This window comes from Squalius cephalus, assembly GCF_949319135.1.
Source record: "Squalius cephalus genome assembly, chromosome: 5".
NCBI lineage: Eukaryota > Metazoa > Chordata > Actinopteri > Cypriniformes > Leuciscidae > Squalius > Squalius cephalus.
Genome location: NC_137126.1, coordinates 33,820,413 through 33,845,234, shown reverse-complemented (window position 1 = coordinate 33,845,234; position 24,822 = coordinate 33,820,413). Strand labels below are relative to the sequence as shown.

The following is a 24,822-nucleotide window of genomic DNA, read 5'->3' as shown; positions in this document are numbered from 1 at the left end:
TAAGGGTAGAGAGAGAATGGTGAGTTTCTCTCAAAGTAAAGTTATTCAATCCAGGTTTAGTTTTTTCATTTGATACATATTTTATTGGCACACTGGAGTATAGCAGTTGTACATTTTTAAACATATCTTTGTTTGAATTCAATTCCGAGTTTTTTTTCACAAACAGTATTGGAATAGTCATCAAAAGCACATTTGGTGGTCGAAAAATATGGTAAAAGCAGATTCAAATGGCCTTGCAATATCTTAAAGCTATAGAAACAATGCATGTTTGCACACAACAGTGAATTGGACAGATTACATTGCTTTTGTTTGTCAAAGATGTCTTTCCTATTGAGCCTCACAAGTACTTCAAGCCACACACTTTAATTCATTCCTGTCAACGTCGTGGGTTTTCACCACACTGATTCCAATTAAATGATCAAATATTATCTTGATGGTCATCTGCATACATTTTTCTAAGTAGGTCATATTTAATATCCATGAATCTACAGAGAATTTGCGTATCTGCTTAACACATTATTCGCTTCAAAACGAATTTCACTTTGACATAAAGAAGCTCACAGTCATGTTCACAGTAATACTGGACTTTAGACACTTTGCTGAACCCAACCCAACAAACAGAGTAATATTGTCAAGCAAAGACCACCAGACCCTGAACTATGAATCAAACTGTTTTTCTATAAAAAAAACTCAATTTTAATCTAAAACATATTACTAATGTTCATCTTATAAAATAGCTCCATAACTTACTGTTACAGTACGCATAGTTCACAGTCTAAACTTCTCACAATAGTTAGCAAAGCCCTCAGATTGATTGTTTGCGACAAACGATCTATACAGTGATCTAATACTTTAGCTCGCCTATAATTGGTCAGCATACTTTAAAAAGAAGACTGACTCAGATTATAAATTACCACTTTTGCTGGTAACCGTTTCACTAGTCCACAGAGCAAAAGCTTGACAACAAACAATGGAATTAGCATCTAGTGTTATTATTACACACAGACAAAATATAGTACTGCTCATATATTATAATGACATAATGAAATATGTATAATGCGAGGAAAGGTCCCTATGTGGTAGCAAAAAGATGCACGCTACCAGCTCACACAATGATACAGAAATTATTACAGGGAATTTCAAGCAGGGTTCAACATGAAGCTCAAAAGATCCTGTAATAAAACCTGCTTCATTACATCTACGCCACTCTTTATCATTAACAGGTTCCTTTCGTTTGTTTGACGTTTTGCCATTAAACCTTTATGATAAACAAGGTCAGATCTGCTACATTAAGCCCCTGGCTGAATAGACCCCATATTATACGCTGATATTCAGATCATTCTCAGCCAAAAATAAACATATAAAAAAACATAAATAAATTAATTAATAAAGTAGAGAAACAAGGTAGTCAAAAATCCACAGTATGTGTCCAAAGCAACTTGGGCAACTTCAAGAGAGTGTGTTTTGAAAAAGGCAGTGAAGAGAGAATCAAATATTAAGAAACGCAGTGCAACGATGATCAAAATGTGCCAAACGTTCACCCACAGTATTATTTATAGTACTGCATTTTCTACTACGATCCACTTTTTCAAAGAGATGTTCTGTGTTTGCTCTTTTCAGATGGGAAAACATCAAAACACTACCAAAGTGTTGAGATAAGCTACATGTATCTTAGGTGGAGGTAGAAAGATGTACTGTATGAAACATAATTATGTCCGTATCATAAAAGTGAAAAACTACTTCGCTATTACTTTCTCTTATTAAGACTGAACGATGACCTACTGTGGAGAAACACAAGTCTGAATATATATTTACATAATTCACCAAAAACTCTTTAGATATGTGCAAAAAAATTGTAAAAAGTGAAGCACTTTGTGTATCTATGAGTGTGTCGGTCTGGTGTGATATGTGTGGCAGTGTGGATTTGCTCCAGTGTGGTTGAATTTGGCACAGTGTGTCCATAAGTTTCATATCCAGTGTGCATATGCTGAGACAGGGTGGATTTTACTCAAATGACGGTGCTGAAGGTGTTGTCTCAAGCGGTCTGATTCAGAGCCCACCGCCTCCTGCTTTTCCAGTCTTTCTCTCTCTCTCTCTCTCTTTCTTTCTGCCTGTCAAATTCTCCTTCTCTCTCCACTTTCACACCACTGTGCTCACAGAGGGGTCTGACAGGTTGAGCTGGCCGGTAATGTCCGTGGGATATGGCTATAAATGAGGAGGAAACAGAAAAAGGGAAAGTAAGAGCAAACATATTTGCATACTGTACCTCCCGGTATTTAGTTCACGTTTGTTATGACGGAGGCAATCTCTCCACCCACTGCAGGCCATGTTTATCTGTCATCCAGAATAATTTGGCTGCGTTTTAAAAACAGACAGGCCTCCTTGGACTGTGGCTTAAGATAAGTGAACGAGGTAATGGATTCATTACCGTACAATTGCTTCCTTAAAGGATCATTGCTCACGCTTACAGTCCCAAATGAATATGCTTCCTTAAAACGGGTACCGTATATCAACACACGAAAATGTCTGTACGAGAAACCTGTAATGGCACAAACGAGAGCACTCTGTCTCCTGGCCCACGGCTAATAATTTACCTGACCTAGAAGTACTGTCACCATAGTAACTGTCCTAATGAAATATGACAGCCGGACCTGATATGCAGCACAAGGTGCAGTTCATTCCAGTCTGCCTTCAGTGTCTCTCAATTTCTGAATGATTCTATAGTATTATTGTACTGAAAGTTTTATTTTGATACTCTCCGCATACGAAAATATTATTTGTGCAAAAAGGTTGACATTTAATTAAGGGAATAGGTCATCATTCACTCAGGCTTATCGTTGTTCCCAACCAATTTTCTTTCTTCTGTGAACCACAAAAGAAGATTTTTTGAAAATGTTTTTTAAGTCAATGGGGTCCAGTGTTGTTTCGAAGCCCAAGTTTGTATTCCGCAGAATAAAGAATACATACAGGGCTGGAACGACGATGATGCGAGTAAATGATAACAGGATTTTCAATTGGGTGAACTATCCCTTTAATCATGACAACTTTGAGAGTTTATTATCAGAAGGGATATAGTTTTGGCTAGAAGGCTTTAGTGGGTGTTGTGATACCCTCACTCATAACAACGTTGTTTATGGTGTTCCGAGTCAATTCTGAGTCATAACCACAGCGCCCCCTGTCTACAAACAGGGGGAAAGCATAAGAGATCTATTCTACAACAACCAGAAGGGTCATGCTGGTAGAGGAAGAGAGAGGCAGTGTGGCATGTGGTGTGGACACCGACAATAAAAACACCATTCAAATCCATTTATAAAAAACACTGATAGAAAAGAAAAGGATGGTTAGGACTGTGATGGGTAAACATCAGTTCAAAAAGACATTTTGTCACTGTTTAGGTTGTAGACTTTGTATCTTTTATCTGATCCTATTCTACCTTCATCTTTGAAAAATATTTGATAATATCACATCAGGTTTTGTTAAGAATGCATTCTGTGAGCACCCTCACCTCTGATTTAAACCATCTTACTGAGGGAGAAATCAGCTGAAATGTGAGCTACATGGATTTGGATGTTTCTTTGTAAACTCGAACAAATGAGCTGCCAATCAGAAATAATTTTGGAAGTTGAGGGTGTATGCAACAAAGCCCCAGGTCAATCATTGTCATACCCGGAAAATGTCTTGCGAGCAATTGAAAAACAACCCAGTCTAAACCCATTAAAGTAATGCAATGAAATAGTCTGTGTTTGTGCTTGCACATTTGTTTGTATTGAATCCTCAGAGGCAGTCGCTGTTTAGTTTGAGAGCTACGTCTTATTAAACCTGTGGGACCAAGGAAACACAGTGAGGAGGCGGTTTGTGTGAACAAACTCGTGTGGGAATCTAGCTCTGAGAGTTCAATACATTGTAAACGTAGACACAAAACCCATCTGAGCAGCATTTCCTGAAAATGAAAGTTTTTTTTATTCATAGAACTGCAAAGAAAACATTGAATGGTTAAAAATAAACGCAGAGATCTTGGTAGTGCATGCCTGTCGGGGGAACAGCCTAGGTTATTTTAGCGTCGCTCGTCTTTGGCTGTTAATGGTAATACCGTGCATCGCGGGAGGCATACAGGGTGACTTTGTTAGAGCAACCACATTAAATGGGACAATAAAAGGAGAATGAGGTACATGGAAATAACCGTTACAGGACCGAGCGATGAGAGGAGAGACACACGAGTACACATAAGAAAGGAGAAAGGAGAAAAAAAAACATGAAAACAGAGCTTAAAGTCACATCCAGGTTAGGCACGGGAGAAAGACCAGCACAGGCGCTAAGACGGAGAAGCTACCTCGCCCCCCTCTTGCAAGGTAAACCCACAAGCCCCCCAAAAAATCTGCTCCTCTGTTCCCTCTCCACACTTTCCCTGGCAGCTAGATTCCTGATTGGGCTTTCCCAACAGATGTCTGGATGGAGTATAGATGGCTGACTGACAGACATGTGGCCATGACTGTAACTCCATGTGTGAGGGTGAAGATATTCTGAGATGAGACGTTTGTTTTGGAGAGGAGAGATGAGATGACAGGAGAAAGGAAGAGAGCGAAAGAAACAGGGCAGGCCAAGGAGGAGAAGGAAGAGAAAGAGGAAAAGAGCGAGAAGATAGAAGTACAGGCAGGGCGTCATTTTCTTAATCTTCTTACCGTGTCTTTGGACGACCTACGTCTCTTGATGTTGGAGGCCAGGTTGGTACTGATGGACCTAAAAGAGGCTTTCTTTTTGGGGTCGGGCTCTGCTCTACCATTTTTCCTATCCTAAAATAAATATACAGTATATGTAGAACAATTATTCGTGCTCTCTGGAAGAGCGTGTTTGGTTTCCAACCATCACCACCCACCTCGACTACGAAAGCTACTGAATGGCACTACCCTGCTAATTTTAGTGCTAATCACAATTAACATTGAGTTTCCTGTCCATCCTGGCTGTGAGTCAGAATGGTGCATTCGCGCACCCACAGCGTTCTACAAGGAAAGAGGACACTGGCATAGACTGGATGAGAATGTGTACAGAAAGTCTTACTTCGAATCTTTTACAATCCTGACATTCTAGAGAGGGGAAGAGGAGGACTCCTGTGGATTGTGTGATCAGACCACACTCATCCACAGTTCTGCAACTCCGTAAATGGAAAGCCAAAGCATTAGCAAAGGAAAAAAGCAAAAGAAACGTAATCGGATGGGGTGGGGGGGGACAGGCTCCATTTTGAAAGGGCGAAGATGTTCTTGTGTTGTCAGGGAAAATGAACAACTCATCAATAAACAACCGAAACTTAACACAGTCCCTTGCCATTATACCCCAGTGAGAGTATAATGGGCATATGAAGGAAGGAGGAAGGGGTGTGCAGGCTCATAAGAGGAGACAAGAGCGTCTGGAGGGGGGTGGTGAATTCAACCAGAAGACATGCAATAGATGGAACCAAAAGGGGAATGCAAAATGAATGACATGACAGTTGACCTTGGCTGGCACCGTCACTCCCTCATTTACTAGCACATTTGGACCATGTGTCTGATCCCCTACAGTGAGCGACTCTAAATGTGACCATCTGCAACTGCACTTTACTTTACAGCAATACAATATATGAATAATTATACCACAAACAGGTTAGTGAACCAGTTTATATTGTTTAAAACAAATGTTCCAGGTTCCAGGTCTTTGTATTTATGTTTGTTTCACATGGTTTTGAAAAACTTCTACACCATTTAAAAAAAATTTTTTTAACTTGTTGACTCGAAAATGTTGTGTAACCGAAAATGCATTATGCATTATATAACTGAAATAACTTGCCTTGTCATTAAAACAAAATAGTCATCAAATTATCTAATATTTAATTGATTTGTGAAACACAGACATAATGATCTGCAGAGTTCCCCTCTAAATGAATTTTAATCCAATGTCCAAAGCCAAACAGAATGCTTCTGTAAAGTAAAGTGCATTTTTTGTGAGATATTTTAAATTCTTTTAGCATTTGTGAATCATTAGTTACTGTCTGGCTCTCTCAAACAACATTGCAAAAGACACAAGACACAAAAAATGCCCACAATAAGGTTTTCATCTGTTTTCACATAATGCATTATGGTTTTTCTAGAAAGGGTGACCGTACAAGCGCCTTTAACCGTCAGTGCTTTCATCCATTGCATTTCAAAGCCCTGTGATGACAGAGGCAGTGCCTCTGGAGTGGGCAGCTAGCCCACATCACACGGGCGCCTGATCTGCTCCTGGCTCGCTCTGGTTTGAAATGCAAATGCATCCAGGGCAGATCTGCCTGTTCATGCATTCAGGAAGCAGTTGTGTGTACAGCTTTTGCATATGTTGCATGTGCACCTGGAATGAGCGTGGCGGTTTTAATGTGTAATAATTGATTTTAGCTTTCAGGAAAGAATTATTCATTGGCACACTCGGTCGCCATTAGCGCTGGTTAAACATCCATATTTGCCCATTCAGATGGGGATTACATGGAGGCTCATTTGCAATTTAAATATATAAGCATTATTTTTCTTTTATTCGATAAACAGTGGGAGGAAAATCATCAAAAAGACCTTGTCCGTGGTCAAATAATATTTTTTTGTTCATCTCAAATTATGAGCCTTCAACAATTCTGGACCTCTGACTGGACGTGGGAGGCATGTGTGGGCGTATTAACCATGCAACATTGTCTTGTTACTCAAGTAGGCGGTAAAGCCCGAAGGTTAAAACGCTTAACTCCCTATAACATGAATCTCTGATGTGTGAAGTCAATCAGCTAGCTTTCGGCTTTGATACTGCACTGACACTTGATCCAATAGTTAGATTTCGTGTTTTGCCTTGTGGTGAAATATGTGCCTGCTAATAATGAGTCTAAAGTAACAAGGCTACGCTCAATGACTTGAATCCCATTAGGAAAAGTAATCTCGCTTCAACAACGCACTAACTTTCACAGAAGTTCATAGATATGGTCATGTGTTGTGTAAGCCAGCCAGTTCTCAAGTCTCAAAAGGGCTGACCTTGTTACTTTTGCCAACATCCGGACATCATGTTGGCCTGTGACCCATTGTGTATGGATACAGCTGGAGGCCAGCAGCGGACAAACACTGATCTGTATAGGGCGTGAGGACGCTTTGATCTGCTGGAGCCCAGCAGGGACAGTTAGACGGCCTGCTCAGCATGCGTCTTCCTGACTCCACAGCAGCCTCACAGGCTCCTTTAATGTATGTGTGTGTATTTGTCAAGCTGCTCAATAAAAGCAATGCCAGTGGCAGTAGTAAGGCTGCAGGAGCTACTTTATCATGCTGAGCATTTCGATTGGATGGTAAGAAATGTGTCTTTGCATGGATCTGTTGAGAACCACTCTTATCATTACTATAAAGGATTTATTTTAGACACTTGTGTGCTGTTGCTTGGCCAAATGTCCAAATTTATGAATTGGCCTCTTTTCTTTTTTCACCTCGAGGCATTGTTGTAAAGTTGTGAGGTTCTATATATTTATCAGAAATTCACAATCGCACTGTATTATAAACAGTATGTAACTATGGATTATTCGTTGCTTTATTTGAGTATTTGTGCTTTGTTGTATTTTTTGTGGTCTTTACATATGAAAGCTTAGTTGCTTTATATTTTAGGAAGTGTATCAAGTTAAGCTCATTGTAAGCTCACCCTTTTATACTCCCTTGTACACAAATTCATTAAAAGAGTTTAGCATGCATTCATATATTGACAAATGCTTTAGTTCACTGTAACATTCACTGCTCAGTTTGACTGCCTTATTTGGCTGTTCTCATTGAGTTCACTCTTTTGGTGATGTGTTATTTTCTGCCTCATTATGACGTTTAAGTCACATCATGAATGGATAACAGACTATGAGATTTCTTCATTCTGTGGCAGAAACCAGTGGTTAGCTGCAGATTGGCCTTTTGTTGGCTCTAATAACTTCCAGCAAGAGTTTGGGGGTTGGGAGGCGGCTGTACCTGTAGGTTCTTCCTCCAGACATTAACTGCTGCAAAAGCCAGCTGCATTTGCTTCCTGCGTGCATCCTTGTGCCGTTTGTACGCAATCTCAATGAAGATGAGGAAGATCCCGGCAACGATGCCACCAGCAACCAACATAAACACGCCTGTGTGATGAAAAATACATTTGATTTTTTCTAAACAGTCTTCAATGTGGCAAAGAGGGCAATATGATGCATATTCATACTGACAGATTTGCGTTAATAAAAAAAAATAAAAAAATTGGTAACATGAGCTTCAGTGACCATTGGTGATATGACAAAGTTGCTTTTAATTTAATGCAAATGAGCAGAGACATGATGTGGCAATCTTCTAACTCATACAGCTGGATACCACGGTCGAGTAAAAAAGCCTACTAGCAACCAACGGCACAGAGACTCAACGAACTTGAGGGATTTGATCACTGTCAGTGTCAACAAACCTTTAAAAAGCAAAAGAGATCCTGTGAGAGGTGGATCATACCTGCCATATTCTCAAAAGTGAGTGTGGCTGGTGCATTGCTTCTGGAGTCACACTCCTGATAACGGACCCAGGTTTTATCCAAGTCCTCCATGAAGCCATTCTCATGGGAACTATTAATTCAAAGACCCAACACATCACAGTCAAACAATCCGTTATTCCAGAAATAGAAACAGTTGACGTGATTGCGGTAAGCCTAGGGATTAGCTGAAAGGAACAGAAAAAAAACAAACAAAAGTATAGCAGCGTACTGTGGATGATTAGTCTAGACTGAGATTACCTGAGGATGGCCAGTGAGACGTTTTGCTTCCATGGGCTGTCTTTGCGCATGCCAATACCGAATCCAGAGCGGAAGAACAGCTCGCCTGTGGTGACCAGGTCACATTTCTGCGAGGCCTCAAACTCCAACACTGCTGAATCCCATATAAATGCGTGGAGTTTGCTATGAGAAGAAAAAATTGTAATGAAAATATGATAAATCTTAGCCTGGGTTTCCCCATACTGCCTTGAGCAGCGCGATTTTATTCACGCTGCAAGGTAGTCTGGACACCATGGACTAATTTTTCCCCTGAAATAGGGAACCAATCACAGAACGGGGAGGGAGCAGGAAGACGATGACGAAGTATATGCGACACACCGAAGCAGTTTGTTTATCTATGGATCCAACATGACAGACGTAAAAATATATGCATATTTTTAGGAACACATCTACAAAAATATGCCTGTATTTCAAGTTGATAAAATAATTTAAAATCCACATCAGTTTATTTGTGCCGACGCGCCACGCCCTCCCAGGATCTATAACGTTACCAAGGCTACTTCCACTTTTAAAAATGCATCACAACCGCGCGCGCGCGTTCTGCTTGCAGTCGTCGAGATAGATGCTGAGGAGTTGAAGAAAAGAATAGCTAGTGGAGATTGTAAAGTTGTCGACAATACGTCATCAAAAATCAAGTCTAGTGTGTGGGAGAAATTTGGAGTTATCTGAAGAAAATATTGTGAAAGGCTTTGCTGCAAACATTTTCGTGTTGGATAGCCGCAAATGTGGAACTTCATCCCTGAGGAAGCACGCAACTGGTAACAAAGCAGCTCTATCGAACGGTATTTTTCATATTTAACACTGTTAAGTATGTGTGGTGTGCAGGGTGTGTTTGAACCCAAAATTGTCAGATGTAGGCTAGACGAAATTGTGTGGCATATAAGTTAGGCCTAGTGTTGTAGCCGCGTCTGTTCGATTTGTGTGGTAACGTTAGCCATGTTCTTCATGTATCGGCCTTTTGACAGCTTCGGCTATAATGGTCGTGTAATAACTTCTGTATGACCTGGCAATAAAAATGTTTGTAAGTGTGTCTATAATGTGATAGTCTAAACTGATTTTATTTCGGGTGCGGGTCGGGTGTCGGTTCTATTTTAAGCGGGTCGGTGCAGATTTTTATTAGTGCTGCTGTTGGAAAACGGGTCGGGTGCGGATTTACAAAATCGGACCCGTGCAGGACTCTCTGGTGTACACATAAATCTGACCCATCGTCGTCTTCTTTGAATATCTGTCGCTCTACATACGTCATCTGGTATAATTTGAAATGATTGGCTATGAGCTGCGTACAGGCGCATTTGATAGACATTCGTAGCGCCCAATAAACGGCTCTGGGCATTCGTAAACCACGCCTCAAATACGACAAAAAGTACATGTGGTTTCCAGACCACGTCTCAAAGAGAAAGTGGTCTGACGTTAGCCAGGCTAGATAAATCTTGCATTTTTCCTATAAAAAATTCTTTATCTTTACAATTTACAATACCATTCAAAGATTTTTTTTAATAATTTTGAAAGAAGTCTTATGCTCACCAAGGCTGCATCTAATTGGTCAAAAATACAGTAAAAATGGCAATATTGTGAAATATTATTACAATTTCAAATAACTGCATTCTATTTGAATAATTTTAAAATGTAGTTTATTCCTGTGATGACAAAGCTGAATTTTCAGCATCATTATTCCAGTATTCAGTGTCACATGATCCCTCAGAAATCATTCTAATATGCTGATTTGGTGGTCAAGAAACATTTCTAATTATTAATAATGTTGAAAACTGCTGCTTAAGATTTTTGTTGAAACCATGATACATCCCCCCCCCCCCCCCCCAGGATTCTTTGATAAATAGAAAGTTCAAAAGAAATTAGATCCCAGATTTTTATAGTCTTAGACGTCTGCTCACCACTGTATTTAATAATTCATTTGCACCTCTACTACACTTTACACAAACAGCTTGAAGAACTTGCATCTTCTAAATGGAGATAAGTGGAAGTAATTCCTGGTGATTACAGAACTCCAGATGTAAAAAAAAATGTAAAGGAAATGTATTAAACACTGGCAGTCTATCATTTGTTTCTGTCTTAGCCTTGTAGTGAAGGTCTTTCTTTAAAATACAACTCCCTACCCTGCTTTGTATTCAGCAACAATACTGTACTGAATCACACTAACAGGAGTTTAGCCTCTCTCTGCTCTTCACAGACTCACTGAGGAGAAAGGAATATGTGTCATCCTTTATACTTAATGGAAATTTATCTCTCTGCAGCCCACTTCCTGGCACTGATATCTATGCCCGGCTCCTAAAGGGAGCTTTAAAACAACAGCTTCAAATAAACCTGTTCTGGCATAAAAAATAACAATGCTTTAATTATATATATAATTAGGGGAAACTCTTATTGCTGACTGACCTGTCTCGCACAGCCTGGATGGCTTCAGCGGCGCTCTCATAGTTGTGCTTTTCCATGTGGCGGTACATGGTGCTAAGCTCAACTTGGCGCCGGAAGTAAATGTCCACAGAACTCTGCTTCACTGTGGCGTAGATGAACTTGTCTGATGGGTTTCGCAGCTGGAATACAAGGTAACAGTGGGACGGTCTGGATGAACTGTAATAAATGGGTGCTACGCAAGATAATTTATTTGTTTATTCAAAACATGCTGAATAATTAAAGTAAACCGGTGTTTGGTGCCTGCAAATCCAACATTTTGACTTTTTTGTCTGCAATTACATGAAATATTTCTGAGGAAAATAGCTGTGGGAATAGAGGCAAACCAAGGTAAGTATGACCTAAAAATGTTTAGTGAAGTCATACTGTGCATCTACAACTGTAAGTATAAACCTGTAAATTTCTCATATTAGAAAATACCATTCAGAATATACTTATACCCCTTTGATTTTAATATATTATGTATTACTATTTAATTTACTTTTATTCAAATGTTTACATTCAGTCCTTTGCTAATTTTCAGCCCACATGGCAGAATTGACATGGATTGTTATGATGAAACATGGCAAATAAAAATAACCTTTGATAACAAATGACCCATAATTATGTGTCCTTGGCAAGCTTAATTATACGTGGTGTTTTTATGCCGTGTGAAATGTGAAATCTCTGTGCCCAGTAATTTAGAGTCCTATTTGATATTCTGTTGTATAACATGCAAAGCTGCTTCATATTTAGTGCTCACCCTAGGGTCGTTGATGCCGGTAATGCGCTCCTCAGGCCGATCCAGCACTAGGAAGGCTGCCAAATTGGCAGTATAAGATGCAACTATTATCATAGCAAAACCAGCCCACACCATACCTAAAATCCTTGCTGAAAAGCTCCGAGGGGCACCTGCGAATGTAAGCGGGGAGGTGAGAGCGATAAAGAAAATTATGCTTACTGCAAAATCAATCAAACACGGAGTCAGCAATATTTGCAGCTCACAGGAGCGATAGACTGAATAATAATCTCTCGTTGCTGATGTCTACCTTCTCCAATTCCGGAGTTCAGAAGTACACCCCAGGAGAACCACATAGCAGAGGATAAAGTGAGGGCATCTTCTTCTTCCTCTTCACTATTTACTTTAAACCTTCCAAACGGGCTGCAGGGCAGAGCGCATATCAGTCAGAGGCAGATGCTTTTAGGCTGCATCCATAAAATGTTGTTAGTATTCAGCCAAACTTCTGAGATATTCTGCAAACTTTCGTGATATCAAGCTACATTCTCACATCTGTGTGTTCAGCCATTTCTATATCTATCCAAGGATGAGTTTTAAAGGGATAGTTCACTGAGAAATGAAAATCCTGTCATCATTTACTCACCCTTGTTGTTGCAAACCTGTTTTAATTTCTTTCTACTGCAGAACACAAAAGAAGATACTTCAAGGAACGCTGGGATCCAAACAACTTTGGACCCCACTGACTTTCATAGTATGGAAGGAAAAAAAAACAACAACACTGAGACATTTTTCAAAATATCATCCATTGTGTTCCACAGAAGAATGAATGACAAACAAGATTGGATAAACTATCCCTTTAAGGTGTCATGCATGTAACAAGTCTTCCTTTACCTGAAACGGTCTAATAGGTAGAGCATCACCGCCACAACATGGACCGATAGACCCACCAGTAACCACAGAGTGCTCTGAAAAGGCTGCATGAACGAGTCCAGTGTACTGCGTGGTATTTCCTGCAAAACAACACAGCTTTATCCAATCCAACAAACACCACCCACATTGCCACATGCATCGCCATATGGAGCATCAAATGGAGTCTACATCTACGCTGGTTAGAGGTGTATTAATAGATTTCACTGTACTCCAGAGTCAATTGATTTATCACAGCATTTTCTCAGTACAGATAAGCCCACTTTAGGGAATTCAATTTAATCAAGAAACTGTAATGCTATTTCCGTCCCAGAAAGTCATGTTCTCAGAGGATTTTTCCAAAAATTAATTACATTTTATATACTTTATTTGAAACTTAGCAGCCATGAAACTGAAATTAAACTGACCCCAGATCTTCATCTATTATTTTCTTATTGCCCATAGGAAATAATGCCGTTTTAAATGGATAGTTCACCCAAAATGTACCAATTTTATGTTGTTCTAAAGCTGTTTAACTTTTTGTCTTTAGTGGAACAGAAAAGGAAGATATTTTAAAGAATTGTTTTTGCCCATACATTGAAAGTCAGTGTGGTGACGGTCCAGAAGAAAATTTGTCGATTTGTCAAAATCTTTTGGGTGAACTGTCACTTTGAAGTCTGTACTTTAAAATAATGATCTGTTGGTCATCTGAGACTCACCTTTTTGACAAGTATTGTGAGCCCCTGGTACTTGAACGGTTTCGAGAACTCTATGTACTGGGCTCGTTCATTGTTGATAGTAAGTGGAGCCACGATCATGTCTGCCAAGCCACTCAGGAGCTCTCCCATCATGCCATTCCACTCCTTCTTGTTGCTGTTATTTACCTGGTATCAGGAAGATAACGTTAAGAAATTTGTCATGCCTAAATGCGCTTCTTCTAAATTTCTAAATGCTTAATGGCATCTGTGAAGAAAGGCTTGAAAATACACAGACAAGCCTAGATGCATGACCTTTGAAAGACATGCAAGGCAACAGGCAGGTGAAGAATCAATAAAGTTATCATATTACTCACACGCTCCTGAGTGCCAAATTTGCCATCAGCCACTAGATGCACTTCATAGGTAAAGTTCATTGTCATTGCAAGTTTGATCAAAAGATCAATGCAGAACCCATAGCAGCACTGAGGCACTATGGGGCGACCTATAGAGATACACAAACCAGTCAAATCTGGACAAAGCACAACTTTGGTCCAAAAATATACATGCATAATAATACATAATGCCTACCTGGAATGGTCTCATTGGGGCCAGTGCAGATTACTTTTTTGATCAGGACTCCATTTACAGTGTACTCTTCCTTGCATGTTCCATCTTGTAACGTCGGTTTGACATAGACAAAGGGCTCTTGATGAATGGTGACAATCTACCAAAGAAACAAGAAAACTGAATGTAAATGCAAGGGGTTTTTAAGAAGAAGAAAAAATGATGCATCAAAACCCCTGCAATGAAGTACCTTTAATCTTGTTGACATCTGATAGCCTTTCGGCTTTTCAGTTTCTCCTCCTGGCCAAATAATCTTCCTCTGAGTGTTCATTACGACCTGGAACAAAATATATTTCTGTCATTCACCTTCATTAATTTCCATTACTATACATTTGTCTAACTTAACTGCATTTTTAAATAATGTAAATGTTTTTTTTTTGTTTTTTGTTTTTTTATTTACATTTTTTTCGATAGTCAATCACTTTTAAAACATTAATTTTGTTTAATGTTAAATTCTACACACTAATACCATGTCAGTTTGTATTAAGTCAATTGATAGCTACTTCAAATTAATGATGAATTATAGTATATTTATAAATTAACATTTATCTAGATAAATAAATGCTGTAAAAAGTGTTGTAAGCTGACCCCAGACTACATTGCAGTAGAACCCACTTCACAAACTACATTGTGAAGTGATGCTCACTGCAGAGCCAAATGAAGTCCAGCTCCCCACTCTGGACGTCATGAGTGGAACTTGATCTAGTCCAGTTCTGTTGATCTAATAGGTGGATGGGTATGATTATGGGTAGAGTTAGGGTGTTGGACTTTTTAGCTCCACCCATTATGCCCAGATTACATTCAGAGAGGGGGAGCTGGACATCACGCTCCACCCATTGGCTCTGCAATGAGCCGCCTCTCTTCATTATTGGTTCATGAAACTTAATGTTGTGAACTTACTGTAAAGTGTTACAATAAAATTAGTGTGCTAACTGTCCCAACTGTTAAAATAGCAATGTTTGTGTGAAGCAGAAGGACAGCTCATTAAAAAGACTGAGCCAATTTCATACTTGCGAGCCATTGTAGACGCCCACTTGCACCAGCCGGGTTTTCTGGTAGTTCAGAATGCTGTAGTGGGCGAACCTCCTGTCTCCGTCATCATTAAACTCCACGCGGCCTGTTAGGCCATCTGGATACTTGGATGACATCAGCACTCTAGTACACCAGAGGGGGGTTTTTAGAAAAGGCACAAAATGCTCATTTAAACACAAAGGAAGACATTGACGATGACTGGAAGTAATGGAAGTTTACCAGGAATTCAGAGATGGGAGATGCAGGCATATCTTAGGAAAAGACATTAAAACTAACTAGGGAGGATTTAGGGGGTGTCATGTGGGGTGGAGACGGATGGCACGTAATGTGCAGGCACAGACATAGGAGAACAGAAATGACACCTGTAAGGGTCTCAAATTGGGTCTCAAATGCAAATTGGTACCACCAGATTTCACAAGGCCAATGTAATCAACAACTTAACAGGCTTGATGTGTCCTTGCACTCGATTATTACTCCTTTTGAGGAGTGAAGGCATGGTTTTAGAAGCAAAATGCTTGCGATTTCAATCTTTGTGGTGTGAAAGCTTCCACTCTTGTCAGTGCCAGACCAGTGGTAATGTATGATAATGCATGACAGCAAATGGATGGTTGGTTGGAAAGCTAGCAAATGCTAGCCAGCGCTCATCCCTGGCCTCACCGTTTGAAGAGTGGGCCAGTCTTCCAGATGTTTGTATTGCCAACACAGCCTCGAGGAGGCTCTGTGATATTCTCCTTCTCAAAGAGCTCCTGAATGGACTGGGCCACCACAGCCACGGCATCGTAGATGTGCGCAGACTCGTTCTTGCCATTGATAAGCTGAAGGCCGAGCAAGCCTGCCCAGTTGACAACATTACATGGTGTTGGCCAATGCCTCACAACACGACTCTCACTTCAAGAGCACGTCAAGGCATACTCATAATAAAGAAATGCACACATTGCCAGAGAGAGAAACAAACGTGCATTGCATATGAGCGACGAATTGTCTCAAGACAGACAGAAGGGCTGTGAAAGTCATGGGGGGATTAGGACAGGGTCAGCACTGAGCAGAATGATGTGAAGTTGAACACGGATGTGTATATAAAGAAGCCGGGAACAAAGAAATGCGGTTGTCGCTTACCATCGTATCCACACCTCAATGTGGAGGTAGCAAAGCACCACTTATAAATAAACTCATGACAGCCAAACCTTAAAAATGTATGCACATTCAAACCAACATGGATTACCACAACTCTCTATTGCATCATTTGTTGTCTACTGAAAGAAAGGACAAACACTCAAAAATGAAACAAATTAAACATTAGACATAAAGCACAGTACAATGAGTAAAGAATCACTGTGTTTAAAACCTTTAAACATGCAGATGTTTAAACGTTTAAACACGCAAGTACAGCACAGACACTGATTTCGTCGGTGGGGATTGCAAATTGTAATCGTATAAAAAGCTTAAAAGGCAAACATGTTCAGTTTGTTAAACGGCATAGGAGAGAGAGAGAGAGAGAGAGAGAGAGAGAGAGAGAGAGAGAGAGAGGATGAAAATGGAGAGGATGAAAAGTACATACCATCTGGGGCTTCACTCAGTGCTTTACCAGACATCTCCCTTTCTCCAACAAGCCACACGTAACCAGAGCCTGTCATATTGAGCTGGCGTGCCGCTTTATAAATGGCTGCGGCTTCGTCTTCACTGTGATTGGACAAATATTGGTTATAACGGATTGGAGTAAACACCTACAATTTTAATGTTATAAGCAAGCCCACATGAAATCTGGGAGTGCAGAAAATCAGGTCATTCACTATTGAGAAAGTTCTTTTTTAAATATTTTGGCGAATTTGACCATGCTTTTATTCACCAACGAGAGTGTAAAACACATTTTGCCATGTTTAAATCCATTACGCAGAATGCCTAAAATTTCCCTCCCAAGTCAGTCTGCATATTCTGTGTGGGCCTGATTATGAGTGAGTCAAGAAGGGCAGAAAAATGGTTTGACATCTTGAGGCAATCTCTTGTTAACAAATTAGATGTTGGTTCATTTAACCAGAAAACGGATTATGAAGTGTTTGTACTGAGGCTGGACATCATTTTAGCTTCATTTGCTGTATTTTTTTTATATTTGAATGTATAAACTCACTGAAATTGTTAGCACAATGAATTGAGAATGTCTAAATTCCAATTCAATTCTTGAATCTAAACTGAACTTTGAGATAGCGAACAAGACTTTGGACTTAATTTAAATAAACTGAAATTCGAAGAAATCTATATACTTGTAATTTACTGGAAAAGCAAAGTTTGCCATATTATATGATATTATATTATATTACATTATAGCTTTTGGACCAGGGTAGAAGAACACTTCTTCATTATCTGAATTTCTTTGACTTGCAATTCAGTAAATTTATCGTCCCCTCATTCCAATTCAAATTCCAATTCAACTTCCTGTGAGAAGTGGCCAATTCAATTAAAATTCCAACTGAATCGAATAGAAGCCAATTCTCTACTGAAAAATTCACCAAACATCTTTTTTAGAATCCTCAAACCAAAGCTTCGCCATATTTGCCAGCACCACTTTAGCTTCGTGACTGGCAACATGTACTATTCAGCAACATTAGCGATTAGCAGTCTGATGGGTTAAGCAGCGGAGATGAACTCACCTTGCGGACAGGATGATAACTCTGGCCTCTAGCTCTTTGGCTTCCTGGAGCAGAGCCGTCAGATTTGTGTCTTGGCTGAACAGGAGCACTTTCTCTGCCTGGGATTAGGACACAACATTAGTCAAGTAGTTGACTCATTTCCACCATGAACCATGCTCTTTGAGCGCTTGCGTTTTTTTCCCTCTCCTTTTTTTTTGGGGGGGGGGGGGGGGGGGGGAGGAGGGGATATTCAAAAAATGAAGTAAAAAAAGTTTCTGAGATAAACTGCTTAAATGAAAAAAACGTAAGTAAGCTTGGAGCAGGTAAAAAAAATTTTTTTTTTGCATTTTCGCATGCAAACTCAAGGGAATCAAGATTCCAAGGAAAAACGTGCATGTAACAGGAAAAGGGAGAAGAAGATTGATGCAACCAGAAAGAAAAAAACAGGTGAAGGAAGATGGTGGTGGTGGCTTCTTTCCCAACAAAAAATAAAAAAACAACAAAAAAGAAGAAATGCTGCAGAAAGGTGGGAGTAACATCTGGATAGTGCCTGTCCCACACGACCAGATCTCCACGCACTGTGTCAAAAAGAATAGACTTGCAATCTTGCTGGCTTCAATACATGCATTCCTTTACACAAAAATAAAAAAGTGACAGGTGGGGGAGCGAGTTTTTGTATACGCTTTAACAGAAAAAATAACCCATTCTCGATTGAAATCATAAAAGGAATCCAAACAAATAAATAGACGTGCTGGCAGGATAAGGATCCCTGGAATCGGTTTGTTGATTGTTTGACTGTTTTCTAGTGGCTACTTTCATATAACGTTTGGGGCGGCGTGCATTGACCATGCAAATATACCTTGGGTCCTCGCTTGTTGTCAAAGGACAGTTGGTCGAGGTTTTCATAGTTCCTGTTTTTACTCTGATGAATAATGTGCACAGAGAAAATATGCAGACACAGAATATTATAAACAGTTATATATGGTGCGCAGTAAAGCATTCCAACAAATCTCCACTTTTCTGCTTCAAATTGGGAAACTCTAATCCTGGGGCTTGCAAAAACTTCAACAAACCTTATCTCTCCTTGCAAATGGTCTAAACCTGTTCACTCTTATTTCAATGAGCTCACCTCCTTTCATTTTATTTCTCAATATTTCACTTTAATTGAACCTTTTCACCTGGATTTAATTAAAACACCTGCCCTGAGTGGGCTCCTTGCTTTACCACAATTAATAATAAATGCTAATGTCTTCTGAACTCTATTTCGTTATAATGCACAATCTAATCCAGTTCACGCCATCCCATCCATCAATTTAAATTTCTCTGTCAATCTACTGTAAAAGAACATCAGCTACAGCGCATGAAGCACAGCAAGTTGCTACCACAAGACATGCCTGTCTAGACGTATGACCCGAAATAACATATTTTAGGCACTCTATCAAGATAATACACATTCTTCAGAGCCACAGAATCTGATATAAAGACAGTTGCTTTTGCAGAGCAGAAGTAAAATTAAAGAGTACAATTCTGCTACATTAAATTGATAGACATGGATTATTTGAGATACTTTTTTATGCATTTAATATTTGTATTTTTCAAAGAATTTTTTGTGCAGTCAGAATATGCACTAACTGTATCAGGCTTCAGTAGCTGAACATATTCTTATATATATATTTAGAGAGTCAGACTGGTAACCCGAAGGTTATATCTTATATATACAGTATATATCAGCGAAAAACTGTTCAAAACTATATCACGAAAAGCTTTAATATGCAGTGATCCAACCCTGCAGACAATGTGCAGGCAAAGTTTTGCTGTAATAAAAGACACAACTGAAAGACTTTCATGAACCCTTCTGGTGATTCCCAAAACAGTCTGGCCATGTGCATATAAAAACAGCTGGCCTTGGGGCTGCCATTACTGAACATGACATTGCAACGACATTGCAGGTGTCCTAAAAATACAGCGCCATGCTAATGGATTCAGATCCTGAAGAAATGTCTCTTTTTACTAAATTACAATTTTTTATTTATTTATTTAGACTCTGCATATGAAATTTTGAATTATACACATGATATGTGTATAATTGCAAACATTAAAGAGGTTTAATGTTCACACAGTGTGTAACTACCCTTACCTTCAAATATACTGTGAAATACTTTCTTATATAATGTGAAATGTTTAACAGTGCAAAGCTGCACACAAAGAAAACCTATAAATCAGGCACAGTCTGTTGCTGGGAAGAAATTCTCACAGAATCACACAAACTCAAAGCAACCAAATCCCCTGCCCGAATTTTTTTTTTTTGGTTGATTTTTTGCACAGCCCCAGGCTAAGTCCCTCATTTTGCTCCTGTTGTGGATAGACAAATAGGAGAATCTGACTATGGTAAAAAAGCAATGTGAGATGAGTAGAAAAGTACAAAGTTTTGCAGATAAACTTAAGACGCTGCTGATGCCTCTGGCATAAATAATGTTAGCCAATGGAAAGAAATGTGTTTACACAACAGAAAAAAGGAAACATTTAACATATATAGAGGACATCTGAGATATTGATTACAGGAACACACGCTGACTTACACACGCACACTCATTTAAATGCTGGACCGTGTGAGTCTCACCTTCGTCTCCCTCTCCTCCAGCAGGGTTTCCAGTCTTTTCTGTGCCGCTCTGCCCTCATGGTCATCACTCACAATCAGGATGATGTGATTCCACTGAAACTCACGCATCATGTCAAACCACACCTGGGCTTGGTGGGAATAGGGCGGTACCGTGCGCAGGAAGGAGAGGTGGATGCTCTAAATGGACGGTCGGGAAAAAGAACTGGTGAATCTCAAAGGCCCGAGGCAATTTCAGTTCATTAGGATTTAATCACTTTAACTGTAATTAATTTAGAGATGGATCCCAACATTACTTCTTTAGCACGCCAAGATGCCATAAGGCAAAAAGTTTAAGTGAATCTAGAAGAGTCAATCGATCATAACGCTATGTATTTATGAGAGTTTTTAATTAAATGTCTAAAAAAAGGTCCACACTAGAACTGAAACAGAGTAAACATATATCACATTGTCCTGATGCAGAAATAGAAAACCATCATGGAGGAGGAGCGTCATGCAAAAATACATTTTTATTTGTATTTTATCCTCCAAAAAAGGTTTCAAAGCTACAAACAAAGCATATTTAAAAAAGAAAGTTGACTGAACAAAAGGACAGATGACAATCTACATTGAAACGCAGGTAGAATTTGAATCTGTCTGAACTATACTGAGCTGCATCTGGTGGTCTCCTACACTCACCTTATCGGAGTAGATGGACATGCGGGTGGTGAGGCCCACAACCGGGATACGGTAAAAACCAGCCGTGTAGGACACCGGAGTGGGAGTCAGATGGTCGTTGGACTGGGGTGGGTGGCTCACCAAGATCGCATACACCTGAGGATCATAGTGAGGAGAGAAATCTGAGAAAGCTTTGACACAAACACTTCTAAAATAAAATAAAAAACCTTTAATTCTGGTATGTTGATACCTATATATTTTACAATGCATATAATATGTATATATAATTATTAAATGATACAATTTATATACAAACATACTTGACCTAATAAAACCTGCTGTGTAGGCTACTAGAAAAATAGCCTATTGATAACCACCATAAAACAGGTGGTAAACTGGAAGACCATATTAATAAAGATTGGATTTGTCACCAAACAAAGACCACTAGGCTAACAAACATGAAAATAGGATAATGGCATAAACATTAACTAAACAAGGTGAATATAATTTATTTTTACGTTTCATGTTATCACGTGACTTACTACTAGATTCAGATTGGTCAATCAGGACGTGTTGCGGTCAAAAAATTTCATAGGCTGTGTTATAATTCACAGTGTGATACGCAGTGTTCACTTCTAAAACTAAATACCTGTTCAAATTCAGCTGACTTGATAAAATGCTCATTCGGAACGTCCAGCAGCGTCATCGAGCACACTCAGCACAGACGAAATTGTAGTTGCGCAGATTTGGAACGCGATGAATGGTTGGTAAATTTGGGACATTCTAAAACGCTTAACGTGAAAAACGCTTAATGTAGGCTACCAAGACAGTGATATTAAAAGACCATACTCAGTAAATGTATACTATGTACAGAAACATTTCCTCAATTGCTTCCTGATAAGTGATAGCCTAACGTTACGTTATATCCATGTACCCTTGTTCCCTACACAGTTTGCAGTGTCCTTTGGACAGAACAGAAATGCTTCTTCGATCTGGAATCTCAATTGGGAGTGAAGTGAAGTAAAGTCCACTTCGCAGGAGGGCACTGGGGTAATATTCTCTATTGTTAATGGACGCTGTGCATCATTCCGCTCATCCGGGTAACTGAAACTGGCGCGACGCTATTTTCAATGTTAATTAAACAATGTTTCGTTTAATTTTGCACGCTTTCTTATTACAAAAGCATCTGGCGCCATCTTGCGTTTCAGTTATCGTTTGTAGCGAATATGACTTCATATGACTCGAGTAATATTGTTGCAGAGAGTGTTCGTCTTGTTCGTAAACCGATAGTTTTGTAGCCTACATTCTTTTATAGCCTACATTCATTCTTTTGTAGCCTACAAAATATCTTAAACTCAAATCATTATTTCCACGTATTTATTTATTTGGTGTGATAGGCTAAGCGGGAAAGCGGCATTATCATTTATCACTAATGTGAACTGATTATTTTAAAATGATAAGAAGCATAAATGTTTAGCTTAAATAAAAACAAAATCTAGTGTCTACGTCAGAATGGAACATCTTGTTTTTCATTGAAAATTATTAGAGCTACTTACAAAAAAAAAAGTTTACAGTAATTTTACATTATGCAATGTCCCGTTAAATATAGGCTAATTAATTTGTTTCACCTTACATGTTAAGGTAACTTGCAGTTAACCTTTTTTCTTGTAGCATTTTTACATTTCTTTTCCATTAAAATGAGCAAAAAATATTTAGCAATATGGAGGAGTTGTAATCATGCACACACACAACACATGACTGTTTTAGTTAGTTGCCTGTATTTGTTATTGACGCATTTCTAAAACGTGAAGCAATTATTTAAACTTGCCAGACGAGCCAGTTGACAGTAAAATGTCAAAGTGTTGATCTAACATCAGCAGTTTGCAGGTTGGTTGTCATGAACTGCATGCATGCACTTGTGTCTGCGCGCGTGCGAGCGTATGTTAGGCGGGTGGGTGTGACTTGGATGGTAATCCGTGTTACAGCGTTTTAGTCTATAATCTCTGCCTCCGTCGCTGTGTAATATTCTGATAGAGCTTTCCTCGCAGAACAAAGCAGCTGTTATCTGAGTCTGGCGCCATGTTGGCCTCGTTTTTCATTAAAATAGAGGCGGAGGGCCAGCGGTGAAGCCGGCGCCTCGTAGAGGGGTTAAACATGCTACCTTAAAAGCTTTACTTATGCTTGGATTTGTATTATTTATATGACACCACATGAATCACAGGATGTCACATGTCCTATATACTTCAATCTCAGTTCATGTAACCTCTGAGCAGTCTTCTTATGCTCACTCATTGGTATGTCAAAATGGACCCCCGGATCCTGTTGAATGTTTTCACATGCAACAAATAAAAATCGAGATTCGCGACAGCGCTTGACCTTGGAGAAAACAAAGTTAGTAACTAAATCTGGCTGAAAATGACTGTCCTTGAATTAATGCATGTGTATGATTCATGATTTTGACGATTTTGTATTTGTAGGCTATATGAATATTCTTTTTTTCTCGCGTTTAACAGAAACAATTAGCTTAGTACAAGCTGAAAAACTAACAAAGAACACAATACAAATATTTAAAAAATAAATGAATAAAATGAAAGCTTGATTTAAGTCTCTGATATAAAGTATAGCATAAATTCACAGGAGTCACCCGAAACGGTAACATGTTTAACATATTAGATAGATAGATAGATAGATTGATTGATTCTGAGCTTGGTTGACCGCACTTTAAAATAAGCAGTTATTAGAAATTGTGCAAGTAACAATACTATGTCAGTATACTTCAAAATGTCTCGTTTAATTCAGTATGATACTGTGATATTTAGCAATTAAGTGAAATATAACTATATAGTCCTATAACAAAAATATAATACTATAGCATTATTTAGCCTAGGTAGATTGGTATAGATGTTTCTAAACGGGTTTTCTTAATTTATTATTCATATTTTTAGTATTAATATTATTTTCAAAAAATGAGAGCACTATATGACATGACACTTTCAAATATTTTATTCGGATGTTTTGAAAATGCGTGTTTACCTGGTTAGAGATGAGGTCCTCACATACGGAGAGTGCCATCTGGATGGCGTTTGGCTTATGGGTGACTGAAATAGCGTTCATCTTGAACTTATCTTTGCCGTATATATTGTTGGCTTGAGTGACAGCGTCTTTGAACACTTGCTCATATCTCTTCTGGCTCAGGACAGCCCCGATATTCACAGTCTTTGGTTCGCATCCTCCTCTCGCACAGGAGCACGAGATGAGGAAGGCGAACAGAACCAGACGCATTTTGCCCTGGATGGCAGAGGAGTCAAGCTGAGTGGCCCGTGGAGGATGCGTGTCGATGTCCGTTGATTAGACAGATCCGCTCTCACTGCGTCCTCTCCAGCAGCACTGGAATGCGATCGCCTCAGTCTAGTCCGCTGAGGAATGGGCTTCACTCATTGAGCCCACTCATGAAACCCGTTCATGTTCAAGAAAACCATGTCAACACGCCTTTTTAGAAAATGATGCTCGCTCCTGTTGCTCTCTCTTGCGAAAAGGTGGAGCACTCAGTTTTGCAGTAATGTTGTAGTCATCACCTGCGTTCACTTCTCCCGCTCCTGCCGTGAGTGAATCGCAGTCAAGGTTTTGTCAAGGGTGACCTGATGCTCTGTGAGAGACGCTGTCCTTGGTGCTGAGAACTGTGCTCGCGCACTGATGCGCGCGCACTCGCAGATTACCCCTGATATC

The 24,822-nt window shown here is 39.4% G+C and overlaps 1 protein-coding gene across 4 annotated transcripts; it reads right to left on the bottom strand.

The window, feature by feature from the left end:
• Positions 1 to 66: 66 nt before the first annotated feature.
• On the bottom strand, positions 67 to 24,822 carry grin1b (glutamate receptor, ionotropic, N-methyl D-aspartate 1b). 4 transcript variants are annotated; one of them, XM_079872238.1, is made up of 21 exons: positions 24,130 to 24,822; positions 21,118 to 21,252; positions 20,443 to 20,619; positions 18,682 to 18,744; positions 17,844 to 17,941; positions 16,757 to 16,878; positions 15,856 to 16,030; positions 15,177 to 15,321; positions 14,357 to 14,443; positions 14,131 to 14,266; positions 13,917 to 14,044; positions 13,564 to 13,728; positions 12,830 to 12,948; positions 12,249 to 12,361; positions 11,963 to 12,111; positions 11,185 to 11,342; positions 8,752 to 8,913; positions 8,475 to 8,584; positions 7,974 to 8,119; positions 4,680 to 4,790; positions 67 to 2,205 (listed from the first exon to the last, which is right to left on the bottom strand). In XM_079872238.1, the coding sequence occupies exons 1-21, from the start codon at positions 24,376 to 24,378 to the stop codon at positions 2,140 to 2,142; spliced, it is 2,814 nt and encodes a 937-aa protein (XP_079728364.1). In that variant the 5' UTR covers positions 24,379 to 24,822; the 3' UTR covers positions 67 to 2,139. The 4 variants fall into 4 exon arrangements, with proteins under 4 accessions (XP_079728364.1, XP_079728366.1, XP_079728365.1 ...); XM_079872240.1 differs by lacking the exon at positions 4,680 to 4,790; XM_079872239.1 differs by lacking the exon at positions 18,682 to 18,744.

Bases quoted from the DNA above. Each gene is read 5' to 3' on its own strand.
- grin1b (XM_079872238.1), bottom strand. From the start codon at position 24,378: ATGCGTCTGGTTCTGTTCGCCTTCCTCATCTCGTGCTCCTGTGCGAGA. The intron at 12,362-12,829 runs GTAAAGGAAGAC...TCTGCCCTGCAG, and splicing joins TACCTATTAGACCGTTTCAG to CCCGTTTGGAAGGTTTAAAG. The intron at 2,206-4,679 runs GTAAGAAGATTA...CCTCATTTATAG, and splicing joins GTAGGTCGTCCAAAGACACG to CCATATCCCACGGACATTAC.